The following is a 23,551-nucleotide window of genomic DNA, read 5'->3' as shown; positions in this document are numbered from 1 at the left end:
GAACACAGGAGTTGAATTAGTCCCAAGATATTTTATTACTGAACTCAGATCAATGTCACTTAGAGTGAATTCTCCAAAATTCCAAACAATCACAGTGTTTGGCAGGTTACAAATTACACACACACACACACATACACACACACACATACACATTTTCCAAGGCAAAATCTTGAACAGAATGGCTCTGACTAGAACAAGAAACATATACTCACCAGACTGTGGATAAGATAAAGCTTTATACTTTGTTGATAAGAGCATCACTTAGTATAAATATTATAAAATAACAATTTGGAGGTTGCTTGAAGAACTGAAAATACAGATGCCATTTGCTCCAGCTACATCATTGTACCATATACGTACCTTGTTTTTATTATGACATTATTATTCACAATATGAACAATACAAAATTGGCCTTGGTACTCATTAATAGAAAAATATTTAAAGAAAATATGATAGAAGCACAATGGATAAAATACATGAAATAATGTCACTTTCAAGATAATACATGGATCCGGAAAATATATTAAGTGAGATTATCCAGCTACAGGGAAAAGTCACACGTATTCTATCAAACAAACAATCAGAATGAAACTGGGCAACAGTGCCAGAAAATAAATGTGGTATATCTACACAATGGAGTACTATTCAGCCATTAGAAACAATGAATTCATGAAATTCTTAGGCAAATGGATGGAGCTAGAGAACATCATACTAAGTGAGGTAACCCAGACTCAAAAGGTGAATCATGGTATGCACTCACTAATAAGTGGTTATTAACCTAGAAAACTGGAATACCCAAAACATAATCCACACATCAAATGAGATACAAGAAGAAAGCAGGAGTGGTCCCTGGTTCTGGAAAGACTCAGTGAAACAGTATTTGGCAAAACCAGAACGGGGAACTGGGAAGGGGTGGGAGGGAGGACAGGGGAAGAGAAGGGGGCTTACGGGACTTTCGGGGAGTGGGGGGGGGGCTAGAAAAGGGGAAATCATTTGAAATGTAAATAAATTATATCAAATAAAAAAAAAAAGACCAAAAAAAAAAAAAGGCAGCCATTTAGAGAAACGGAAGAAGGTACAGGGTTTGAGGAAAGAAAGTGCTACAGCCAAATTTATTCCTTTGTAAAATTAATGTAACTAAAACAGTATTGCAAAAACCAAAAGTAAATTACTGATAAATAAAAACTACCCTAGGTATGATGGTGACCACATGAAATCCCAGTACAAAGTCCTACTCTGTAGAGTATGATGAGCACTGTGTAAATCAATGGAGTTAGACATACTTTAACAGTACTAATTCTTTTTTATTAATATTTTTATTTTCTATATTCTTTGTACATATGGAATGCAATCTCTGATAAGTGGATATTAATTAGCCCAGAAGCCCTGAATACCCAAGGCACAAATTGCATAACAAATGACTCCCATGAAGAAGTATGGAGAGGGCCCTGATCCTGGAAAGGATTGATCTAGCATTGGAGAGGAATATAAGGACAGAGAAAAAGGAGGGAGGTGATTGGAGAATGGATGGAGAGAAGAAGGTTTATGGGACATATGGGGAGGGTGGATCCGGGAAAGGGGAAACAAACAGTACTAATTCTTAATAAACAAAATTCTCTGAGTCCAGTACCAGCCCAAGAAGCAGGTAGGCTAACAGAGGGAACCACAAACCAGCTTTCTATTTCTGAGCACATGTGATACATATAGATTTTATTGTCTTTCTCTTCAATCTCCCTGTCTTGTTGCAGACTAGTGTTGGATGTTTTTGTGCAAAGAACATTTTTCTCCATTGCTTTTCAAGCAAACTGTCAAATTGTCTACTGCTAACTACACAGTCATGAGACCTATTAATGGAGTGGATTTACCGAACAAACCAACTATTTTAATATTTATACAGAATATACTTATTTGGGTAAATCATCATATGGTGCTAAAGATCACTGAAAAGCAGGGTTGCTTCCCTCCACATCGACCCCAAGCATCGTTGTCTCAAAGTGTCCTCCATGACCCTACCCTGTTGCTTGTACTATCTTCTTACCCCAAACCTAGCAACAGAGAGTATAAAACAGCCCCCACAAGTAAGTTTGTCCTTGGGAATACCTGGAAGGTAAACAAATTTAAACAGATGTTACTATCTTATTTCATCCTACAAAAGTACCTGTAGTGGAAATGAAATGTCAGAAGTTCAGCGATGGGTGTTCTGCCTTGGGGAACTCAGGCTTGGGGAAAAAGTTCTGTTGGGAACTTCATCTTGCCTCAGCTTCTGAGTGGCATTCAGTTGGACTTTCTGAACACAAAATATATAATGTCATCGTTATCTGCCTTCTTTTATTCAGAAACATCTTATGAGGGAACAAAAGAATGCCCAGGATTCTTTTGGGAACACTAGGTAGCTACATTAAAAGGGTCTTCTTAAGTGAATTTTTTGACAGATACCTTGTTGCAGATATTTGTTCTTTTAGCTCCAAGTCTCACCTGAGAGGAATCTTCTCTCTACAAGACTCTGTGTTGTGAACTCCAGCTAGTATATTAACAGGGGCTTCATAACTTAGTCCCATAGAATATTCTGAGCACTCAATTTGATGATGTTTCGCTATTTATCTAATATATATTTTTTTTCCGGTGACACACTGTCTCAGCAATGTCACCACAATGACCCTGCACTGTCCACGAACTGCCACACCAACTCCAGTGTCGTCTGTGTGAAATGACAGTACGTCATTAAGGCAGCCAGGAGAAAATGCCCCTCAGGGCTAGGTTTCCTGGAGGTCCCTGGCAGTATGCCCACCTCTGGCCTTAGAAAGGGCCTTGATGTTCTCTAAGGATATTGTGCTTCCTGGGTTGTGGGTTCTACACTGTGTCTTTCTTCTTCCCATTCTTAATTATTTTTTTAATATTTTTATTTTCTATATTCTTTGTTTACATTCCAAATGATTTCCCCTTTCCCAGATCCCCCCTCCCCATATGTCCGATAAACCTTCTTCTCTCCATCCATTCTCCGATCTCCTCCCTCCTTTTTCTCTGTCCTTATATTCCCCTCCAATGCTAGGTCAATCCTTTCCAGGATCAGGACCCTCTCCATACTTCTTCATGGGAGTCATTTGTTATGTGATTTGTGCCTTGGGTATTCAGGGCTTCTGGGCTAATTAATATCCACTTATCAGAGATTGCATTCCATGTGTATTCTTTTGTGATTGGGTTACCTCACTTAGGATGATATTTTCCAGATCAAACCATTTGCCTAAAAATTTTGAGATAGGCTACAAGCCAAGACTACCCGTGGGTAACATAGAGGGAATCTCAGGGTTCAGGTAGAGATAGATGTGTGGGCTTTTATTCTGGCCAACCTTGCCAGTGGTTGGTGTAGCAGTATTGGGCCATGAGTATACCTCAGTAACAGAAAGCAGTCCGGGACTTCTTATTAGTTCCTAGACTGGTTTTACCAAACTATGGGGAAAAGTAGGAGGGATAAGAAAGAATAATGGAGGGATGAATATGATAAGATTACGTTACAATTCCCATAAATATGGAAATACCTAATGAAATCCTTACTTTATACAAATAGTATACACTGATTAAAAAAAAGACAGATAGGGGCTAGAGCCGGGCAGTGGTGGCGCACGCCTGTAATCCCAGAACTTAGGAGGCAGAAGCAGGCAGATTTCTGAGTTCGAGGCTAGCCTGGTCTACAGAGTAAGTTCCAGGACAGCCAGGGCTACACAGAGAAACCCTGTCTCGGGAAAAAAACAAAACAAAACAAAAACCAACAAAAAACCAACAAAAAAAACCAAATATGGGCTGGAGAGACGGCTCAGCGGTTAAGAGCACTGACTGCTTGCTCTTCCAGAGGTCCTGAGTTCAAATCCCAGCAACCACATGGTGGCTCACAGCCATCTGTAATGGAATCTGATGCCCTCTTCTGGGGTGTCTGATGACAGCTACAAGTGTATTCACATACATGAAATAAATAAATGAATCTTTAAAAAACATATGAATAGCCGATAAGTAAGATAAATAAGTTTTACAGATCTAATGTATACATAGCACAGGCACTACAGTTAATGATACTGTATCAGATCCTTTTTAAAAAGATTTTATTTTTATGTGTATGAGTGTTTTGCCTGCATGTAATATACACCTCATACATGCTTGGTGCTTAACGTGAGAGGGACAGAACAGAGCATTGTATCCCCTGGGACTGGAGTCATGGATGGTTGTGAAGCTCCACGTGGGTGCTAGGAACCAAGAATATATATCTTTAATTTGTCTCTTTGGTTTTATTTATTTATTTGTTTATTTATTTATTGGAGAATTCATTGTTTCTAATTGCTGAGCAGTATTCCATTGTGTAAATATACCACATTTTCTGTATCCATTCCTTCATTGTGGGACAGCTGGGTTCTTTCCAGCTTCTGGCTATTATAAATAAGGCTGCTATGAACATAATGGAGCATGTGTCCTTATTGCATGCCGGGGAATCCTTTGAGTATATGCCCAGGAGAGGTATAGCAACGTCCTCCGGAAATGTCATGTCCAGTTTTCTGAGGAGCCGCCAGACTGATTTCCAAAGTGGCTGCACCATCTTACAGCCCCACCAACAGTGGAGGAGTGTTCCTCTTTCTCCACATCCTCGCCAACACCTGCTGTCTCCTGAGTTTTTGACCTTAGCCATTCTGACTGGTGTGAGGTGAAATCTCAGGGTTGTTTGGATTTGTATTTCCCTAATGACTAATGATGTTGAGCACTTCTTAAGGTGCCTCTCGGCTATCCGAATTTCTTCAGGTGAAAATTCTTTGTTTAGATCTGTACCCCATTTTTAATAGGGTTATTTGGTTCCCAGGGGTCTAACTTCTTGAGTTCTTTCTATATATTGGATATTAGCCCTCTATCAGATGTAGGGTTGGTGAATATCCTTTCCCAATTTGATGGTTTCCATTTTGTCCTTTGCCTTACAGAAACTTTGTAATTTTATGAGGCCCCATTTGTCAATTCTTGATCTTAGAGCATAAGCTATTGGTGATCTGTTCAGGAACTTTTCCCCCGTGCCCATGTCCTCAAGGGTCTTCCCCAGTTTCTTTTCTATTAGTTTCAGTGTGTCTGGTTTTACATGGAGGTCCTTGATCCACTTGGAGTGAAGTTTAGTACCTGATGAGTCTGTATGTTTATCTACCTATTCTATTCCTTTATTTTGGCTAACTGATATTTAATTAATAAGTTCACTCATTCAAAACCAATAGAATAGCTACCATATTTCATTTTCTGGACCATATATATTATATAGTTGTTTTTTTAAGTTCACTGTAGTCATTCCATAGAAGAGTTTAAGAATGTGATTAGTTCATTGATATATTTTTCCAACACTGAGTGAATAAAATGATTAGGTGGCAAGGGAAATATGGTAAGATAATTTTAGGCATGGAATAAAAGTATTTAAAGTTTACCACAGAAATATCATATCTTTGGGGATTTTTAAGTGATTTAATTCATTTTATTATCCAAGTTTTCTTTATTTCTAAAACCTTAATAGTAATAAGGATGAATAAATGCTATGCTCAATAAGTTATGAATAAAAGGAATGAAAATCATGTATGAAGTTGTTTTCCCAAATAATAACTCAGAAAAATCTCTGTTTTCTGAGTTGGTATGTATCATTCATTTGCAGTAACTCTTTTCTGTTAAAGAGACATGGAGGCAAGCTGCTTCAGCAGCCTGAATTCTTAGATCATCTGGTAATAATTACATGCAGCCAAGTCCTAGCTGTTCTATCTAAATCAGCCTTCCAGTTAACAACCAAGCTGGCATGTGTTCCTGGATAAGAAGAAAGAAAGTCCTTGAAGCAAAAACATTTAGTTCAGCAACCCTTAATTGAGCATTTCTGTACTTGTTACCGAGTAGAAGTTGGAGTGATAGGTTTCAAATGATCTGGACAATTCAGTCAGAAGTTAAGGAGGAAGGCTCCATGAAGAACTATGTGCCTATATTCCAGAGAATCTACTTTAGCTAGAAATGAAGTATCCAGTAGGAAAAATCACTCCATAGCATTTGCAAAGTCTTTGAATTATTGGCTGATAATTGAAATTGACAAGAGAACAGAAAGGAATATGTAGAAACTTAAATTTAAAGAGAGTACAGCATGTAAATTAGCAACAAATGCCACAAAATGTAACAGTTAATAATGGTAAAGGGTTTAGTCTAAGAAGAAAATATGACTTGAAAATATTTGCTTTGTTAACATATGAAACATTTGTTAACATATTTTAACATATGAAAATTAGGAATGGCATCAACAAGAATTACATTATTTGATGCCAAAAAAGATAGTATATTTTACAATATAGTTCATTTTTCTTTCACAAAGTACAAATTTTAAAACACTCCTTCCAAACAAAAAGAAAAGTATAAATTTAGGAACTATGGTCATAGGTTTAATGGACTAACTAATCCTGATTCTGTAACTCACAGTGTCATGTGAGTATCAATCTGGATGTATTATGTTTTACTCTTATAAAATATAATATCTTTCATTTTGCTTGAAGTTACTGCATAGAAGATAAAACTCATTACTTTGAAAAATGTTTTGTGAAAGTTAAATGTGTTCTTTCATTCATGCATCATAACTGTAAGTCTTTGTACTATTATTTGTGTTGTTTTTCAGCTCCTCTGACTGATAAGCCACCTAAGCTTTTGTATCCCATGGAAAGTAAACTGACAATTCAAGAGACTCAACTAGGTGAGTAATTTCTCAGTTCTACTTAATGTGCCTTTCTCCAGTATAGTTCAATAGCTAAATAAGCCTAAATGATAGGCATGTTATACTGCAAACTGTAAACATTGTTCCCTACAATACATTCTTTGAAACCAAACGATGCATATAAAATTTAACAATGGTAAGGAGATAAACTTAAGATTTTAATGTTATTATTATAGCATATTATAGCCTCAAACTATGATGTTTGAATTGATTTTAAAATAGTGTGGAACTGTTTGACATGTAATACTCCCTAATATATGAATATACAATTTTGGAAATTGAGAAAAAGGTGCAAATTCATCAAAATAAATGTCAGTATTATGAGAAAAATCACGATAAAATTTTAATCTAAGTAATATATGTACCTCTGTGGTAGAGTATTTACATAGCATTAAAAGACCTGAGGTTTGATTCCTAGCACTGCTTATTCATATTTTAGAAATATGCTGCTGAATTCTCATAAGTGGTCATGTTTACATACACCTTGCAATAATATCTGCAAACATGTAATTCTTAGGAATTGGGCAAAACTTGAGAAAAAACTTGAATCAAAAAGAAATTTGTACATAATATTAGTTTGATATATGTAATGAATATACCAAAATGAAAGTCATTATTATCCTAATTACAGTTTTTCATAATACATTACCAAACTGTGAGCAAGTTATCTTTGATAAAGAAATTAGTAGATTTGAACTTGAGATAATGAACACAATGCATTTGCTATAAATATTAAATTCTATACTCATTGGAAATTTAATCTGTTTATATTGGAGAAAGCATGAGATTTTTGTACAGTTTGGGTACATGCAGTTCTATCAAATCTCCTCTTAATAAAAATATATAATGCATATTATATTTTGTTACATTTTAAATTTATTTCAAATGGTCTTGAAGATAGAGATAGGTAGATGACAGTTATAAAACAAAGTTCTTTAGAAATGTATTTGCTTTTAGTGATTAAGTTAAAACATTTTCAAACACATACTTCAATATATATTGATTCTATTAGGGAACTCTTTACATTAATTATTCAAAAATGAAAATGCACATAATTTTAAAACTAAAAAGAATCTATTTTCCATGCAGCTATTAATTCTTGAGTATGAATTTATTAAAAAAATGTGAATCAGTTTTTTAAACAGAGATTAAAATATGATGATATTTACTAGTGACAACCAGACTTTATGCAGCATAAAGATACAATGATTGTTTGGGAACTATTTTATTTCTAATACTAGAAATGATTTTTAGTAACTTAAAGGATAAACATACAAGTAAGGAAGAAAGTAAGGAAGAAAATATGTTCCTTTGATAGTGAATCTGAGCCTTGTGGACTAATGTTATGTACATACAAGTAATATGATTATTTTGAGATGGAAGAACATAGATAACATTAACATAATGACATAAATAAGCAAATAAACAAAATGTGTATCTAGCAGATTATTGTGTATTTAGTTTATAAAAATTTATTGCTATTTTAGAAATTCATCTTAAAATATGAAATTCTCATGAGGGATCATGCTTAATAAAGTCTTACAATCATATCTAGAAATGAGTGTTTCTTGGGAGTTATATAAAATTCCTAGAACAAGAAAAAAGTGTGCTAATAGTAGCTGTTAGTTGTAGTAAATATAGCAACAATGAAATCTTAAATTTCTAATTATATGTATTTGCTAGACAGCATCATTAAAAAATATATGGTTGATACTTGTATAATGGGTTTCTCCTTTTCATTATCCACAATTTGGAATGAATCAAATTGGTCGTTAACTTTTGCCTTTCACAAGTGGAATAATTTTTAAACTGTTTTTAATATTGATTTTTCTTCAATGAACTCATAAAGGCTAACCAACCACTTCAAACTGGGATGAAAAGGTGTTACACAATGTGGAATGGTTTTTCAATGCATTCATTTGAAAAAACATGAAAATACCTTTTAGCAAAGAAGTAACTCCTCTATTGACATTAATCAAAGAAACATGAGTTTTCTTTAACTGCCAATTGGACTAAAGGCCTCAATCTGAAATTTTTATAATTTTATTCAAAATTTTGTAATATTTTCTGATTCCTGTTTTCAGCACATAAATCATTCACTAAATGGAGAAACAGAGAATCCTTGACTCTTTGAATAACAGTTTATTTGAAAGAAATGTCTTCCTAGTACTGCTAATTATTGAATAACGTATCCAGAAGGGATATGGGTGGCATCAAATGCCTCGAATCTGAGCACTCTGGAAGTGGAAGTATAAGGAGTGTGTATTCCAGGCATGCCTGGGCTACTTAGTACCGCATGTATCATCTTTGGCTTCTCAGTAAACCTCTGTCTGAAAAAAGAAAAGAGTGAAATTGAAAAGTATTAATGAAGGATCCGGGACACCTAAGAATAAAATCTCTACTTTGACATATCATTTGTGTAGCCCATTCTTCATTAGGAAAATCTATCAATCCCTACAGTGTAAATATATAGTATTCAGATTCTAAGAACGGGGGTCTCAGTGAAGCATCATTGAGGAGCTGAGTAACCTGCTCTCTCTCTCTCTCTCTCTCTCTCTCTCTCTCTCTCTCTCTCTCTCTCTCTCTCTCTCAAAAGAAGTTCACCCATCTCCCAGAGAGTATGATTGACTATGAGTTCAGGGTTCAGTCTCAAACTATAAATTGCAATATGATCATTTTCTCAGGTCAATGGTTAAAAAAAAAAACTGATAACAAAACGCTTAACTCTGCTATTAGAAAGCACATCTGGAACTATGGGAAGCTGTGTGGCTATGTGTTTGATCATCTAATTTTAATGTTCTATGTGAAGCCTCTATATATCCAATCATCTCTGGTAACTACCGAGGTTTTCTTGACAAGTAATGCTAAGCTTAATGATAGAGATGGGCTAGGAAACAGCATCTGTTGTGCAATCATAAGCATCTGGGTTGAAATCCTCAGCATCCACAGAAGAATGTCTGGGAGCATCTGGGCAATGGGTAGGAGGTAGAAACAGAGGGGGGTCACTGGGCCTTGCTGGACAACAGTTCAGCTCAGATTCTGTGAGAGATCCTGTCTCATTGGAACAACTTGAAGAGTGATAAAGCAGGACACTTAACAGCCTTGACACAAAGCCACATTTGCACTAGCAATTGCACATAGTTATGTGTTTACACCACACATAAACTCCACCTCCCTGCTCTCATACACACAGACACACACTAATAATAATAAGATGGCATAAGGCTATTTCATTCATAGGTTTTCCTTTCATCTCCGCATTCACTTCTCATGCCCACCTTTCCTTTCCGAGGTCCTCTATGCCCTGCTCTTATTTCTTCATCTTCTCAAATAAGACATTTCTGGTATTGCGCATTAAACTGTTTCACTGCAGAAAACAAATGGCACTAAAACCCAAAGTACTTAGGAAAAATAACAAAATAAGTAAATTCATATAAAATATGGAAAAGGATAAGTTTGAAGTGAATTGCAGTAAATATGTGATGCCAGCCTGGAATTTCTGTTTCAATTGGCATCTGTTTGCTATTTCTAAATGTTAAAAAAAAAATATTTTCTTTTTTAAATCAGTAGACAAGAGTAAACATATGGACAGAGATTATTTTTTTTTTCAGGGAGAGGGGCAAAAGGCCTAGAGAACACACTATAGAACTGAGGTCAATCCAGGAAGTAAACCCAACTCAGGCTGTCCAAGTAATCAATAGGTACACTTGACTTGCTGAGTAACCTGTATCAGTGATTTGAGCTCTGTTACTCAGTGATCTGTTCTGCCTTTATGGCCAACAACTTTGCTCTGGAGCTCCCAGAGTAAAGTATAGCATATGCTATTGTTACCAGACATTCAGTGAGCAGAAATCCAACTTAGCTATACCATAGTGTTCCACATTTTATTTACAACTCAGATTTCACTAGTACAAAAGACCTCCACTGTCAATATTCCTACAAGACAATGTGATGAGGCACTTGAGCTAAAGAACCTACCCAGACGTGCTCTAATTGATCTTTAATAACTTATTCAACAACTATGTTTAAAAGCAAGTATTTTTGCTTTTGAGTATGTAACAAGGATTTTCCAGATGTTAATACCTAAAGGAAAGTAATTGATACAAAAGCTTAGATTTACATAAAAAAACTTGGCAAATGGACACACACACATACTAAGTTTTCACACTACTATAATTTGATACTCCGTTTTACTATAGTGTGCAAAACTTTAAATTTTAGGGAAATTAAAGGAAAGCAGCTAAAATATATATAAGAGATCCCAGTCAAAAATTTTACAGGAAAAATTTCTTGTCATGGAAATTATGTCAATTTACTGGCTGGTTAATATAATTAATTGTTGACATATGCTTTGATGCTATAATTTATATGTTATAAAATGTTATTAAATATATGGCATATTGAATATACTTATTAAAATGCATAGCTTACTTTTAATTGAAATACAACACTATAGAAAATTATCTTATGGAGTGAAAAATATTTTGATTTTGTAGGTTTCTTAAACCTGTATGCAAGGCTGTTATTCTCTTGAAACAAAGCATCTATTTTTAAATGATTACTACTTTAGTGTAATTAACTGGACAACTTTTTCTTTCATTTTTGTAGTTAGGAAATTTAATATCAATACCTCAGGGGGAAAAATCAGTAACTTAGGTATTTCATTTGGTGCACAGATCTGAAAGTGGCTTAGTATGCTGTTGGGTTTTTTATTTATTTTTTGTTGTTTGTTTTTAAATACTGTATTACTAGAGTGTAAAGTCCCACCATTATGACTTTCCTTCCCACAGATAGGAACTCTGACTAGGTGTTTGCTTTTCTTTATTTACAGGAAAAATGTTAATACTCAAATTCTACATTTTGTAAAAACTAATCTGTTTTCCCATTTAACAAAGACATAGATATTAGCATAACTGTACTTTCTCAAATAAAGTTTCTTCGACATAAGAGGAACATTTTAACTTTAGTGGTTTTGGTTTCTTCTTAATCATAGCTTCAACTGACCAGAACCACAGATTATCAATTCAAAATATCTATTGGCTTTTGCAGTCTTTACTTCCACTGAAAACTTCACAAGCCAAGATTCCATCATCTGCATTGCTCTCAACAGCCTTCACTTCCGAGTTCCCACAGAACAACTCACTGACCAAAGTCCAAAAGCTACAATCATTACCCCAAAGCCAAGTGATTAGATCTGCAATAACAATAATGCTGAACAATCTAGTTCTTACCTTTGTCTTAGTTGGGGTTTCTACTGCTGTGATAAGACAGCATGACATCATGAAAAGTAAAAAGTTAATTTATTCTAAGTCTCAGGTCACACTCCATCACTGAGAGAAATCACAATAGAAATTCAGGGTAGGAACCTGGAGGCAGGAACTGATGCTTACTGGCTTGTTTCACATAACTTTCTCCTCATGGCTTGCTCAGAGCTTTGCTGATAGTCCTTAGGACTATCAGCTCACTGGTGTCACTACCTACAGTGAACTGGGGAGGATCCTGGGAGAATTTGGTGGAGTGAGTGAGAGATGGATATGGCCAAGGCACATTGTATAAGTGTGTGAATTTTTCAATAAATAAATAAATAAAATTTAAAATATAGATACTATAATAATAGTATGTACTTATAATCCCTGTAAGAATGTATTAAGATAATGCAAGAAATGATTAATCCATTTCCTGGTATATATTAAGCCATCAATAAGTGTTGACTTTTAAGAGTATAAATATGTTCATACAACAGATAAAGTTTTGATGTGTCCTTTGAACACTAGTGTTCATGATTATCTACTTCCCAGAATGTAGTACTATAGCAACATATATGAGCTGCATTGTAGGATGGATACTATTTTGGAAAATTAGGTTCTATCTCTTCTTAACAAACACATAGATATAAATCTTTATATTTAAGTATTCCTTTATATTTAACTTTGATTTTATATTTCTTATAATATCTGTCAAAATATATATTACTATATAGTAGGTACATAATTATAAAAGAATAACATGTTTCCTCACCATGCTTTTTTATTTTTATTTTCTATATTTTTGTTTACATTCCAAATGATTTCCCCTTTCCCAGATCCCCCCTCCCCATATGTTCCATAAACCTTCTCTCCATGCTTTTTTAAAAAGTTTATTAGACGTGGTGCCACAAAATGTTTATATATAAGCAACAAAAAGAAAATGAAGTGTGTTTAAAATTATGATTCTAAAAAAATGAAATTCAAGTGTATCGTATAAAACTAGAAACACAGTAACTGATTTTACAAAACAAAGCATCCAACATTCTTCCTGTCAAGCTCTTCATGAATGGTTTTGTGCTAGTCACATCCATTTGATTGAAAAAAAAAGAAAAGAAAAACCAGTTTTGCTGTGGGAAGTACTGCTAACAGGAAGCTTTCTAAATCGCTCCTAATTATTGAAGTTTACTAGAAAAAGGATAGTGATTATCCCATGTTAACAAGAACTGCTCCTGTATTTGCAAAATAAATGCCAATTTATGAGAAATAAACCCATCAAAAGATATCACAGTGAAGAATATTGAAAGAGGTTTCAGAACAAGAGCATGCCCTAAGTGACTGATGTCCATTAAAGGGAGACTATAAAAAGACTCACATCATTTGGAGTTTGAATATAGTGAAAGATGTTCATCCATAAATTTTCTCTTGAATTTCAGCTAAATAAATGAGAACTCCTAAATTATATGCAGACTCTCCATGAAAAAATAACTTGTGCATGAATGCGATTACGAAGATACCAGTATTTTATGGCATAATGTTAAAACACTTAGCATTCCAGTCAAAACTCACTCTAACAACTAAGCATGCTCCCACTGATCTGTGGGTAAATTGAATCATCATCATTTCAAAGAAGTGCTCCCTTCATTTTTGATTGATTTCTAATTAGTAGTGGCTTAACATGTCAGTTTTAAGAGTCTGTCCCCCAGTCTCTTTTAAGCAGCTAATGATCACTGAAAGATTTATATTCACGAGGGAAATATGCTATTTAAAGATACTCTATGGAGAATGATTTTATATGAGAACCCTTTTGTAATTGAATAATCATGCTCATTACTTCTTTCTATGGTAGTGCATATTTTTACACTATCATAAGATGGGGTTCATCAATTTGAAAATGCAAGTGCCATTGACCCGGACAAAGGATCATCCACCCATCATCACCAATAACCCCCGTTAGTCTGTCAGTAAAAAAATATGGAAACTTTCTCTCTCCTAATAGAGAGCAGTAAATGTCATTCATTAGTTTCATAACCAATGGTATTTTCTTCTAATCTAATTAATTGAACATTGGTATTGAAGAGTATACTATTCAAGTAATAACATCTCTTGTTTAATCAGGACAAAATGCACTGTTTTCAAGGGTTGCATGTTTTGAAGGCCATCCTGTTCAATTACTTGTTTCCATTTTGTTGAAATGCAAACCAACAAAAAGACTTTCCGTGATGCAGTTTATCATCCATAGTCTTAGCCAGGTAAAAGGTCTGATTACTTTTTATTAGCATATATTGTTATTAGCTGTCCAAAGTTGACGGTTTCATTGGAAGATTTCTATATATGCATATAACAACATTTGTACATATTCACCCAAAGTACTACTCTTTATTAAATGAAAAAATTCTAATTTTACTTTTTACAAATTTGTCTCCTTTCATTATACCATTGTGGCAATTACCTCATTTTAACTATTTTTTTTTAAAATAAAACTTTATATATTGTGACTTAATTTATAGCTTCATGAACAAAATTATCACAACTTTTTAAACATATGCTCCCAAACACACCACATGTTTTTATATGTTGTGTAACCATAAGGTTTTAAAACCTAAACCCTACAGCAATTTATATTGTATAATAAGAAACTGAAGGGCTGATATGATTGATACTCAGAGGTTAAGAGCACTGGCTTCTCTTCTAGAGGATCAGGTACAATTCCCAGCACCAACATGGCAGCTCACAACTGTTTGTAACTTCAGTTGCAGAGGATTTGATACTCTCACACAGACATACATGCAGGCAAATTAAAGATGTTCATAAAAAGCAAAATGAATAAAAGTAAGGAAAGTAGTAAACAGAGACATTGGCTCAAAAAAGTTATTTTTAAAAAGAAATTGAATAGCAAAATGATTAAAAGGCTAGTGGAGTTTTGTTTTACAATTCACCTGGGATTTTTTTTTGTTTTTTGTTTTTTGGATTTGTTTTTTTTAGAGACAGGGTTTCTCTGTGTAGCTCTGGCTGTCCTGGAACTCATTCTTTAGACCAGGCTGGCCTCAAACTCAGAAACCTGCCTGTCTCTGCCTCCCAGAGTCCTGGGATTACAGGCATGCGCCACCATCACCCACTTTCAATTCACCTGTTTTGACATAAATCAGAATGTAACTCCACCTCCAGTAGGGAAGAAGAGAAAACTGTGAAGTTGTTTAGGACTCTAAAGGAGTCAGTCATCTCCTTCCCCGCCCTCTTCTGTCCAATTAACCTCCTGAAACTCAAAGACAAATGAGTTTCTAGTTTAACAGAAGCAGAAGGCCTTCCTTGGACTTCCCTGCTAAAAGTTATATTTACAGAAAGTTAGCAGCTCTTTGAATAGGAAGATATTAAGGGGAAGTAATTATGTGTGTGTGTGTATGTATATGTGCAAAAATAGCATAAATATTCTATAAATATGTACATGTCTGCATAATGCATAGCATATATATCATATTTGTATATATAAATGTGTATGTTTATATGTGTGTATTTGGATTTTTGAGACAGGGTTTCTCTGTTTAGTGCTGGCTATCCTAGAACTCACTCTGCAGACCAAGTTGAACTTAAGGATCTACATGTCTCTCCTTCCAAAGTTATGGGATCAAAGGCGTATACCACCACTGCCTAGCCAAGGAGATGGTGTATATTGTTCTCCAGTAAAAGATGAAAAAAAAAAATGGAATTGAGCACATCAAGCCAACACCAAAAGCAGAGTACTTTATGTCCTTGGCAAAACTGTCATTATTGCTATAAATATTCAGTAAAAAACTGTCTCGTGAAATAGCTTAAGAGAAATTCAGAAAGTTTTATTTTCTCTTCCTAAAAGAAAATAAAATGTCCTGATGAACATTCATTCTCAGATAAGAATGGCATTATCTTGGCAAATTTATGACTTTTTAATTAATTGATTTCCTGAAATGCTTCCTGGAAAATGTATTATTTTGACCAAAATTATTTGAGCTAAAATTATATTATTCCTAGGTACTCTAATTATTACACAAAGCCTGTTTATAAGTAGTATTAATATTATCTTAAGAATTATCTACAGCAAATTAACTAAAGAGATATATGTGAATATATCAAATAGCTATGCATATTATTTTATGCATAGCTATTTGTAATTACAAAGACTTTCTTTACTAAGAATATTTTTCAGTCCAAAGGGATTTGTTTTTTTTTGTTTGTTTGTTTGTTTGTTTTTGTTTTTATTTTTAAGGAAAACACTTTGCAGTTCGGGTCCTTTATTTCTTTTTTGTACATTAGACCATGAATCCATATGGAACGGGCTCCAACCGCTCATGCTCCTTCCTGTTAGTCCTCACAGTGTGCTTCTCTAGGTGGCACAGGCTGACGCTTCAGCTGAACACAGGTGTCCCTCTCTTTGGTCTCGTTTTTCTTCTGGTCGTTCTCCTTCCCTTGCTCCAGGAAGCTGTCTCTGCTCTGTGTTTGATGTGCTCAGTCTGCACACTGATCCTCTTGGCCAGAATCTGCTCTTAACTCGCTTGTTTACAATGATGCCGACAGCATGCTGGGTGACATTGTAGACTCTTCCAGTTTTGCCATGGTAACATTTATAGGGCATTCTTTTTTGAACAGTACCCATTCCTTTGATGTCTACAATATCACCCTTCTTGTTGTTTGGCATATATGTGGCCATGTTTCCTAAAAGGCATGGAGAACTTATACTGGGTACCTCTCCTCTTTCCCTTTGTGTTCCTCATTTTGGTGAGTTACTGGAAGATGGCTGCCGCCCCAAAGGAATTTCTTAAGACTTCTAGCTAGAGAGTGGAGGTGATAGCCTTATATATTGAAAGATCAAACAAATAATAATAGTTTGATTATTAGTCACATTTCAACTTGTGGTGAAGTTGTGTCATAGACAACATCAATGATTGAGTATGAAAGACATGTTCAATTAAAAGCAATTCTTGCTGCTGAGGATTTTAGGAAAACAGAATTTTTTGTTCTTTCCATTGCTCTTTAGTATACAAAATGAAGTAAAGGGATAAGTCAAATTATCAATAACCTAGAGAAAGGAGGATTGAGAGTTTATGCCTAAAAATTGCTATTTTAGGGAAAAGGTTAATTTAGAAATTTGTTTATTGGCCGAGTTTCAATGGTTAGCTATACATTTGCCTTCTTCCCTTCTCTGTTCTCCCCTATCCCTCCCCTTCCCAACTTCCCTTCCCTTCTCTTCTACTGCCCTCCCTGCCTCTTCTTTCCTTTCCCTTCTCTTTTCCATTCTTTTTGTCTAGTATTCGGATTTCCTGAGATAGGCTTGGTATTAGATTTCAGATAATGCTCAGAGTTTAATTCCTTTCATTTTTACTACACTGGAGTTCAAGGTTGGTTGGTTGCTTCGAGATGTACTAGAGGTGATAGGAATAAGTCATTCCTTCCTACATTCTTCAATTGATTGTGTTTTAAATTCATTATACCAAAATTACACACTATGATCTCTCATTGTATTTATTTAGATCTCCTAAAGGTAGTTGTTTATGTAAACTTTGACTTTGCAACTTGGCATATATAAGGGAAAAGGTAACAGGAAGATTTTACTGAGCTGTACTGGATAATTTAAATTTGAAGTTTGATAGGTTCTGATATGTTATAATCAGTGTCATGGTCATAAGTGCCAAATAATTTAAAAAGCATGAGAGTTACTGACCATGAGGAAAATGAAAGCAGGGCTATAATGTCTTCTTTTTCCTGCAGAATTTGATTTTTACAAAGGTAGACAACTATTATTATGCAGAGAGGTAAACAGATGTGAAGAGAGAATAGGCAGAAACATGAATTTGGAAATCTAACTAAAGATTGAAATCTCAGAGGAAAATCCTGATTGCCCTAGATTGAGTCATAGATATCATTTTTGGCAAATTGCTATAGCATCAGACGTAAGATCTAGATTCAATAACTACTGTATGCCTATATTTTTCTACAAGTATATAGATGTAGGAGTATAGAGCTTATACAAGAAAAATGTGAAATTAGAAACAATAGTTATCACAGGGTCTCTCTTTTCTTTCATATTCAGTATCTGATTAATTTACCTGTAATCTTTATTATGTATGTTCTATAATTTGAAGAGGGAAGAACTAGGTAGACATTTGATGCATGCTGAGTGTGTTTTACTTTTCAGACTACAAATCCTTTGTTTTTCCCATCAACAAATTCTGGCATTCTTCTCCTTTTTTATATACATATGCATACATATACATGTGTAAGGGTAGAAGCCAGAACATAACTTCAGATGTTATTACCAAGCTCCCAGAAACCATTCATTTGAGACAGGATGTATCACAAGCTTGTATACGTTAATAAGATGGGGTCGGATATAGTATAGTGATGAAGGATGGGGATCTAAATGATTTAGGGATTACATATAAATATATATATTTATATATGAATTCATATTACAATGAACTTAAGTTCCTTGTGCAGGACAGATGTGTATAATTTATGTGTTATATATAGTTTTACATATTATATACATTCATATATACCATATATGTGATATAAATATAAATTATTTTAATATGATAGAATATATATATGTTCTATATGAGACTTAAAATTCATTTTAATAGGAAATAAGCCAAATTATACATACATATTGGTAGTTTTAGTCCAATGAACTAGGTGCCTGATCCAGTAATTGAAAAATCCAGTGTTTGTATAAGAAAATACATTGTATTAAAAAGAAAATACACTATCTTAAAAAGACTACAAACTATTAAGAACACTTATGAAGACTATCATAAAATACGAATCTCCACAGATTGGAGCACAGCACAAATATATTCACAATTTATATGAACAAACTAGTGTAATATCTGTCTTCTCAGAACCAAAGAGCTTGTGGAAGAAATGAAGATAATCATGAAGGGAGAAACATCCCATCAGATTATATCGGGACTATAGTGGTAAAATCCAGTGGTGAAAACTTTAGGAATCTGGCAGCACAGAGATGGGTTTATGATTATGTTGTTGTCATGCACTTGTTAAGAAAAGCAGAAGCAGCTATTAACCATTCCAGAAGACAGTTTTACATTTAATTTTAAAAGGAGATATCTAGAATTAAACCAGTTTTCTGTGAGACGCACAATCTTATTAACTTAGTGAGTGTGTCTTTGAACTTTGTACCCAGGCAAGCAAACTTATAGTTTTCCTGCCTCAGCCTACCGTTTAGGATTACAGACCTGCACCACCAGCCCTGCCTTTTACTTTCCTCTATAAAATTTCACCCTATATATCTTTGCTCCTGAATCCCTTTACTTGAAAATGGCATTACCTCATTTACTTGTAACAGTGTACCAAGATAGTAGCCAATTATTAACTTTCCCTGATCAATTACAGCCTACATGTAGTGGCTTTCGTGAACTTAAGGTTCACAAAATCATTCTTCTTGTGGGAATTGGGGTGGAGGTTTGAGTCAACAGAAATTAAAAGCCATTTATAGTAAACATTGAGAATTTTTAGCAAAAATGCAAGAGTTAATTTGTGAGATTTGCAGTTTGATTTAATAAGAAAGTCTTCTTTATAACTTATTGTAATATCAAAACGTCTTCTATGAACATTGTGAGCTTACCTGCTATTTAGAGGACAAACATAAGACCTTCCATAATCAGACCATATTTTCATCTTCATAGTTTCATTCACAGCCCTGTTAAACTTACATTATTGATCAGCCATTCCTAACCTTACCATGACCTTCACCCATGTACAAATTTGCACAAACTGTAATATAGATCACACTTTTACGCCTTCCTTATTCATGTGTACATACATTTTAATGCACACCTCAATATCTCCTCTGTGATGCCTTTTCTTCTAGCTACATTCCCACTAGGCAGAATTAAACATCATCACCATACCCTAGTAGACACCCCCACACAACTCCCTCTCATTGTTGTCTGTCTGTGTCTGTGTCTATCTCTCTGTGTCTGTCTCTCTGTGTCTGTCTCTGTGTCTGTCTCTCTCTCTCTCTCTCTCTCTCTCTCTCTCTCTCTCTCTCTCTCTCTCTCTGCATCTCTGGCTGTCCTGGCACGCAAGATGCAAGGCTCACTAAATTACTCAGAATAAATTGGAATTCACCTTGTAGCTCAAGTTGCTATTAACTCTATGATTCTTCTGCTAGACTAGGGTAGCAGAAATTTTAATACTGTGTCACTGGGTTTTGCTTATCTGTCTGTCTGATGTCTCCCATTTCTTTATCTATCCAGTTTTAACCAGTTTATGCACAAGGTAGACACATGGTAACAAAGTAGCAAACGGGACCAGCCAAACAATTTATCATTTAGGGCACTAAAACTGTAATGTCTACTGGGCTAAACTTTAGAGCTCTGCCCCCAAACTCAGGGTGCCAGTTAACTTTCAACCCTTGACCAGTTTCCTAGCTGAACTGTGAAATGCAACTGTTCTGTTAACCCCTATTTATATCTCCAAAGTCAACCTACTGCTCTATTGTGACCTTCAATATCCAGCTGATCTTTCCTCCTCTGTTCAATGTGGACTTGATTTATTACTAGGCTTCTCTAGCTAGACTCCTGAGCTTTTCTCTCTCTGTCTCCCTCATCCATGAAGGACAATCCTCAATCATTCATTGCAATAAAACAAATACTAGCAGTTTTATTGTGCTTTGTTCCATTATTCTGTAGTGTACAAATAGTGAGAAGAGTAAGTGATAAGTGTGGGGTTTTTTATTTTTGTATATTCGACCTCAGTGAATGATACATGAACCGGGCATTCATGTTTCTCAGGCATCAGATATCAGCGCGAGAGACAGATTGAACCTCAAAATAAAAAGGCTGAGTTTGTAGTTTAGCATGAGCAACGTTCTAGGTTTAGGTCCTAAGAGTGTAAAAAGTAAATAAATTAAGTTTTAAATGGGTAGTTACATCCTCAAAGTAGTTTATATTATCATCCAATTGATTCTGTACTTTCTATTCCTTAAGAAGAAATCATGACTTTTTGTTCTTTATAGTTTCAATTGTGATTGAATGTCAGCTATCATTTAAATATCCTTTAATCAAGATTTGTGGATGCAGCTTTTCTTGATTAGTGACCCTAATTTCTCATTGACTCTGAATAATCTTAAAATTGCAAGGCATTTCATGTGTTCAGTAATTTTGTATCTTCGTCAACCTGCAATGTCTTTAATAGCTGCATTTTACAAACTATGTCCAAAATATATGTGTTCCAGTTCCTGGGACATTTTCTAGACAAGAGAGTATTCGTTGTTTTCTTCTTCAGGTGTTGAGTGCCAATTGTGAGCCATCCTCTGAAATCTAGGCTGAAGTGTAATAGTAAAATGAAAGTATTCTCAATCATTTTGACCTTTATTCCATTGTTAACAGATTCTGTGGCTCATCAAATAACCTATCCAGATATTAGGTGAACACCAGCTTGACCTTAAAACATTTCTATCTTAACCAATTTGAGCTGCTAATACAGATACCTTGTATAGGGTAATTTATAAACAATAAAATTTTGTTCATGATTATGAGCATTAGAAAGCCTAAAATCAAGGCACCAGTAGATTTCAGGCATGGTGATGGCAGCCTGCTTCATCAAGTGATACAGCCTTCTGCCTGTGCCCCCCCCCCCCCCGTTTTAAACTAACTGCAGCACTTTGGGACTTTGACTATAAAGAAATTAAATCTATTTGCAAATATGGAACCCTTGCAACTTTATCACTTTCCAATGGCTCTACCTTCTAGTACTACACTTTGGTGACTAGGTTTTGAAGACAAAAATGATACAGGGACACGAGAATATAGATCAACATTTTCTCAGATTTTTTTTTATCCCCCTGCCCCTGCTATTCAGTTACATGTCTCTTGGATCTACTTTTGTTCATCATTGCCTCCTAGTTTCTTATTTCAATTTTTTGAACATCTGATGTCTCAAGTACATTTTAACAGAAACTTTTCTTCTTATACTGATCTCAAGGCATAAAATTTCTTTTCAAGACACTTAGGAAAATGGAAGTACTTAGAATGTTCATGAACAGAATGTCTTTTGAGCTGCAAAAGTTAATGTGAGAAAAGCTGGTAGAAGAATCAGTTAGCTCATCAGAGTTTTTGCTCCTTAAAAAGCAGCTAGTTATAATCCCTTCTTAAACAGCAAGCATGAAGCAAGTGCTCTCATTTCCTGATTAAAATAGACAGAATAAAACTAATAATTGACTTGTCAATTTACTGTGACTATTAATTCCCTACACACAAAGATGGCCTTTGTTAATTTACGATGCACATTTTCTTTCCGAATATAATTATCTGACTATATATAGATAAGTAATTTAAAGCCAGCTAATGATTGTTTGAGCATCTAAACTTAAAAACTCTGTAGAAATGAGTAAATTATCCATTTAGAAAACCTGTAACAATTTCATCAAAATTAATGTTAACTGATAAGTTAAATTGGACTCCTGATATTTCATGACATTTAGCATATGCCTATCCATGGCTTGTAAATATATTTTCACAGTGAAGAACTTGATAAGCTTTACATAGAAATGGAAGTGCTTTGTTATGCGAATGCATGCTGCATTAACCTAAGAAAGTAATTTGCAATGCTTCCTATGTTGTGACATTTACTAGATTCAAGGCTTCATTGTATCAGGAGACATCTACCAATTGTAAAAAGGAGTACCAAAGTAGGACCAGAGGATGTAGCTCAGTAGGAGTGTGATTTATTGACATGTGTTGAGCCCTAGGGTCTATTATCAGAAATGCAAAATATAAAAAGAATGACTCAGATTTATGGACTAAATGTCAATAACCAACAGATTCAAAATATTTATATTCATAGCACAGTAATATAATATTGAAATCAAAATGGAAACTGCCATCATTATGCTCTGTAAGAATATTTTTTAGATTAGTCTATAATTCATAAAATTCATTAGAATAATAACAAAGCTAGTCATTGAGTATGGAATACAATTTTCTATTCTATTTGATAGTCAATTTTTGAATCAGCATATATATTTGTTTTAATTATTGTAAATTAACTTTACATTTTTTTTTTTTACTATTTTAACTTTACTACTATCCTTGGTAGCATGGTATAAGACATTGGCAGTGCTAACACCCCTAACTGAATGAGCTTGTCAGTGGCATGCTTGTTCGTGGCATAAAGGCATTTGTCTTCAAACATATCATAATAAGTCACTAAAGAGTTTTAATAAAAAAGGAATATACCTAGTTATCTTATTCTCCATATTTCTTTAACAACTCCCTAATTTTAATTTACTGGATCTTTAAGGGAAGATGTAAATCAATGATCTCTGACATTTTAAATATTCTTAACATCTAAGAACAGAAAATTTACACACATACACACACATATATATTTTTGTATGTTTATGTATATGATGCATAAGTGCATGTTCAAGTATTTGAGCACAAGTATGCATGTCAGTGTGTCTGTCTGTTTGTCTGCTTGGTGTATTTTGTATACACCAACAACAGGTTGGCGTTTAGTCTTGCTAGATCCCTGTTCACTCTATTTCCTAAGTCAGGTTGTC

General features: G+C 34.5%; 1 protein-coding gene across 1 annotated transcript in view; it reads left to right on the top strand.

Moving 5' to 3' along the window:
- Il1rapl1 (interleukin 1 receptor accessory protein like 1) overlaps positions 1–23,551 on the top strand; it is a 671,291-nt gene that overhangs the window by 367,897 nt on the left and 279,843 nt on the right. Inside the window, exon 5 of the mRNA XM_052170237.1 lies at positions 6,656–6,730. Within this exon, the coding sequence (XP_052026197.1) occupies positions 6,656–6,730 (75 nt within the window). The remainder of the gene's footprint in view (positions 1–6,655; positions 6,731–23,551) is intronic.

The sequence above is a fragment of the Apodemus sylvaticus genome, chromosome X, assembly GCF_947179515.1.
Source record: "Apodemus sylvaticus chromosome X, mApoSyl1.1, whole genome shotgun sequence".
Taxonomy (NCBI): domain Eukaryota; kingdom Metazoa; phylum Chordata; class Mammalia; order Rodentia; family Muridae; genus Apodemus; species Apodemus sylvaticus.
The sequence above is the reverse complement of the archived record's forward strand: the minus strand, read 5'-3'. Positions and strand labels throughout refer to the sequence as shown.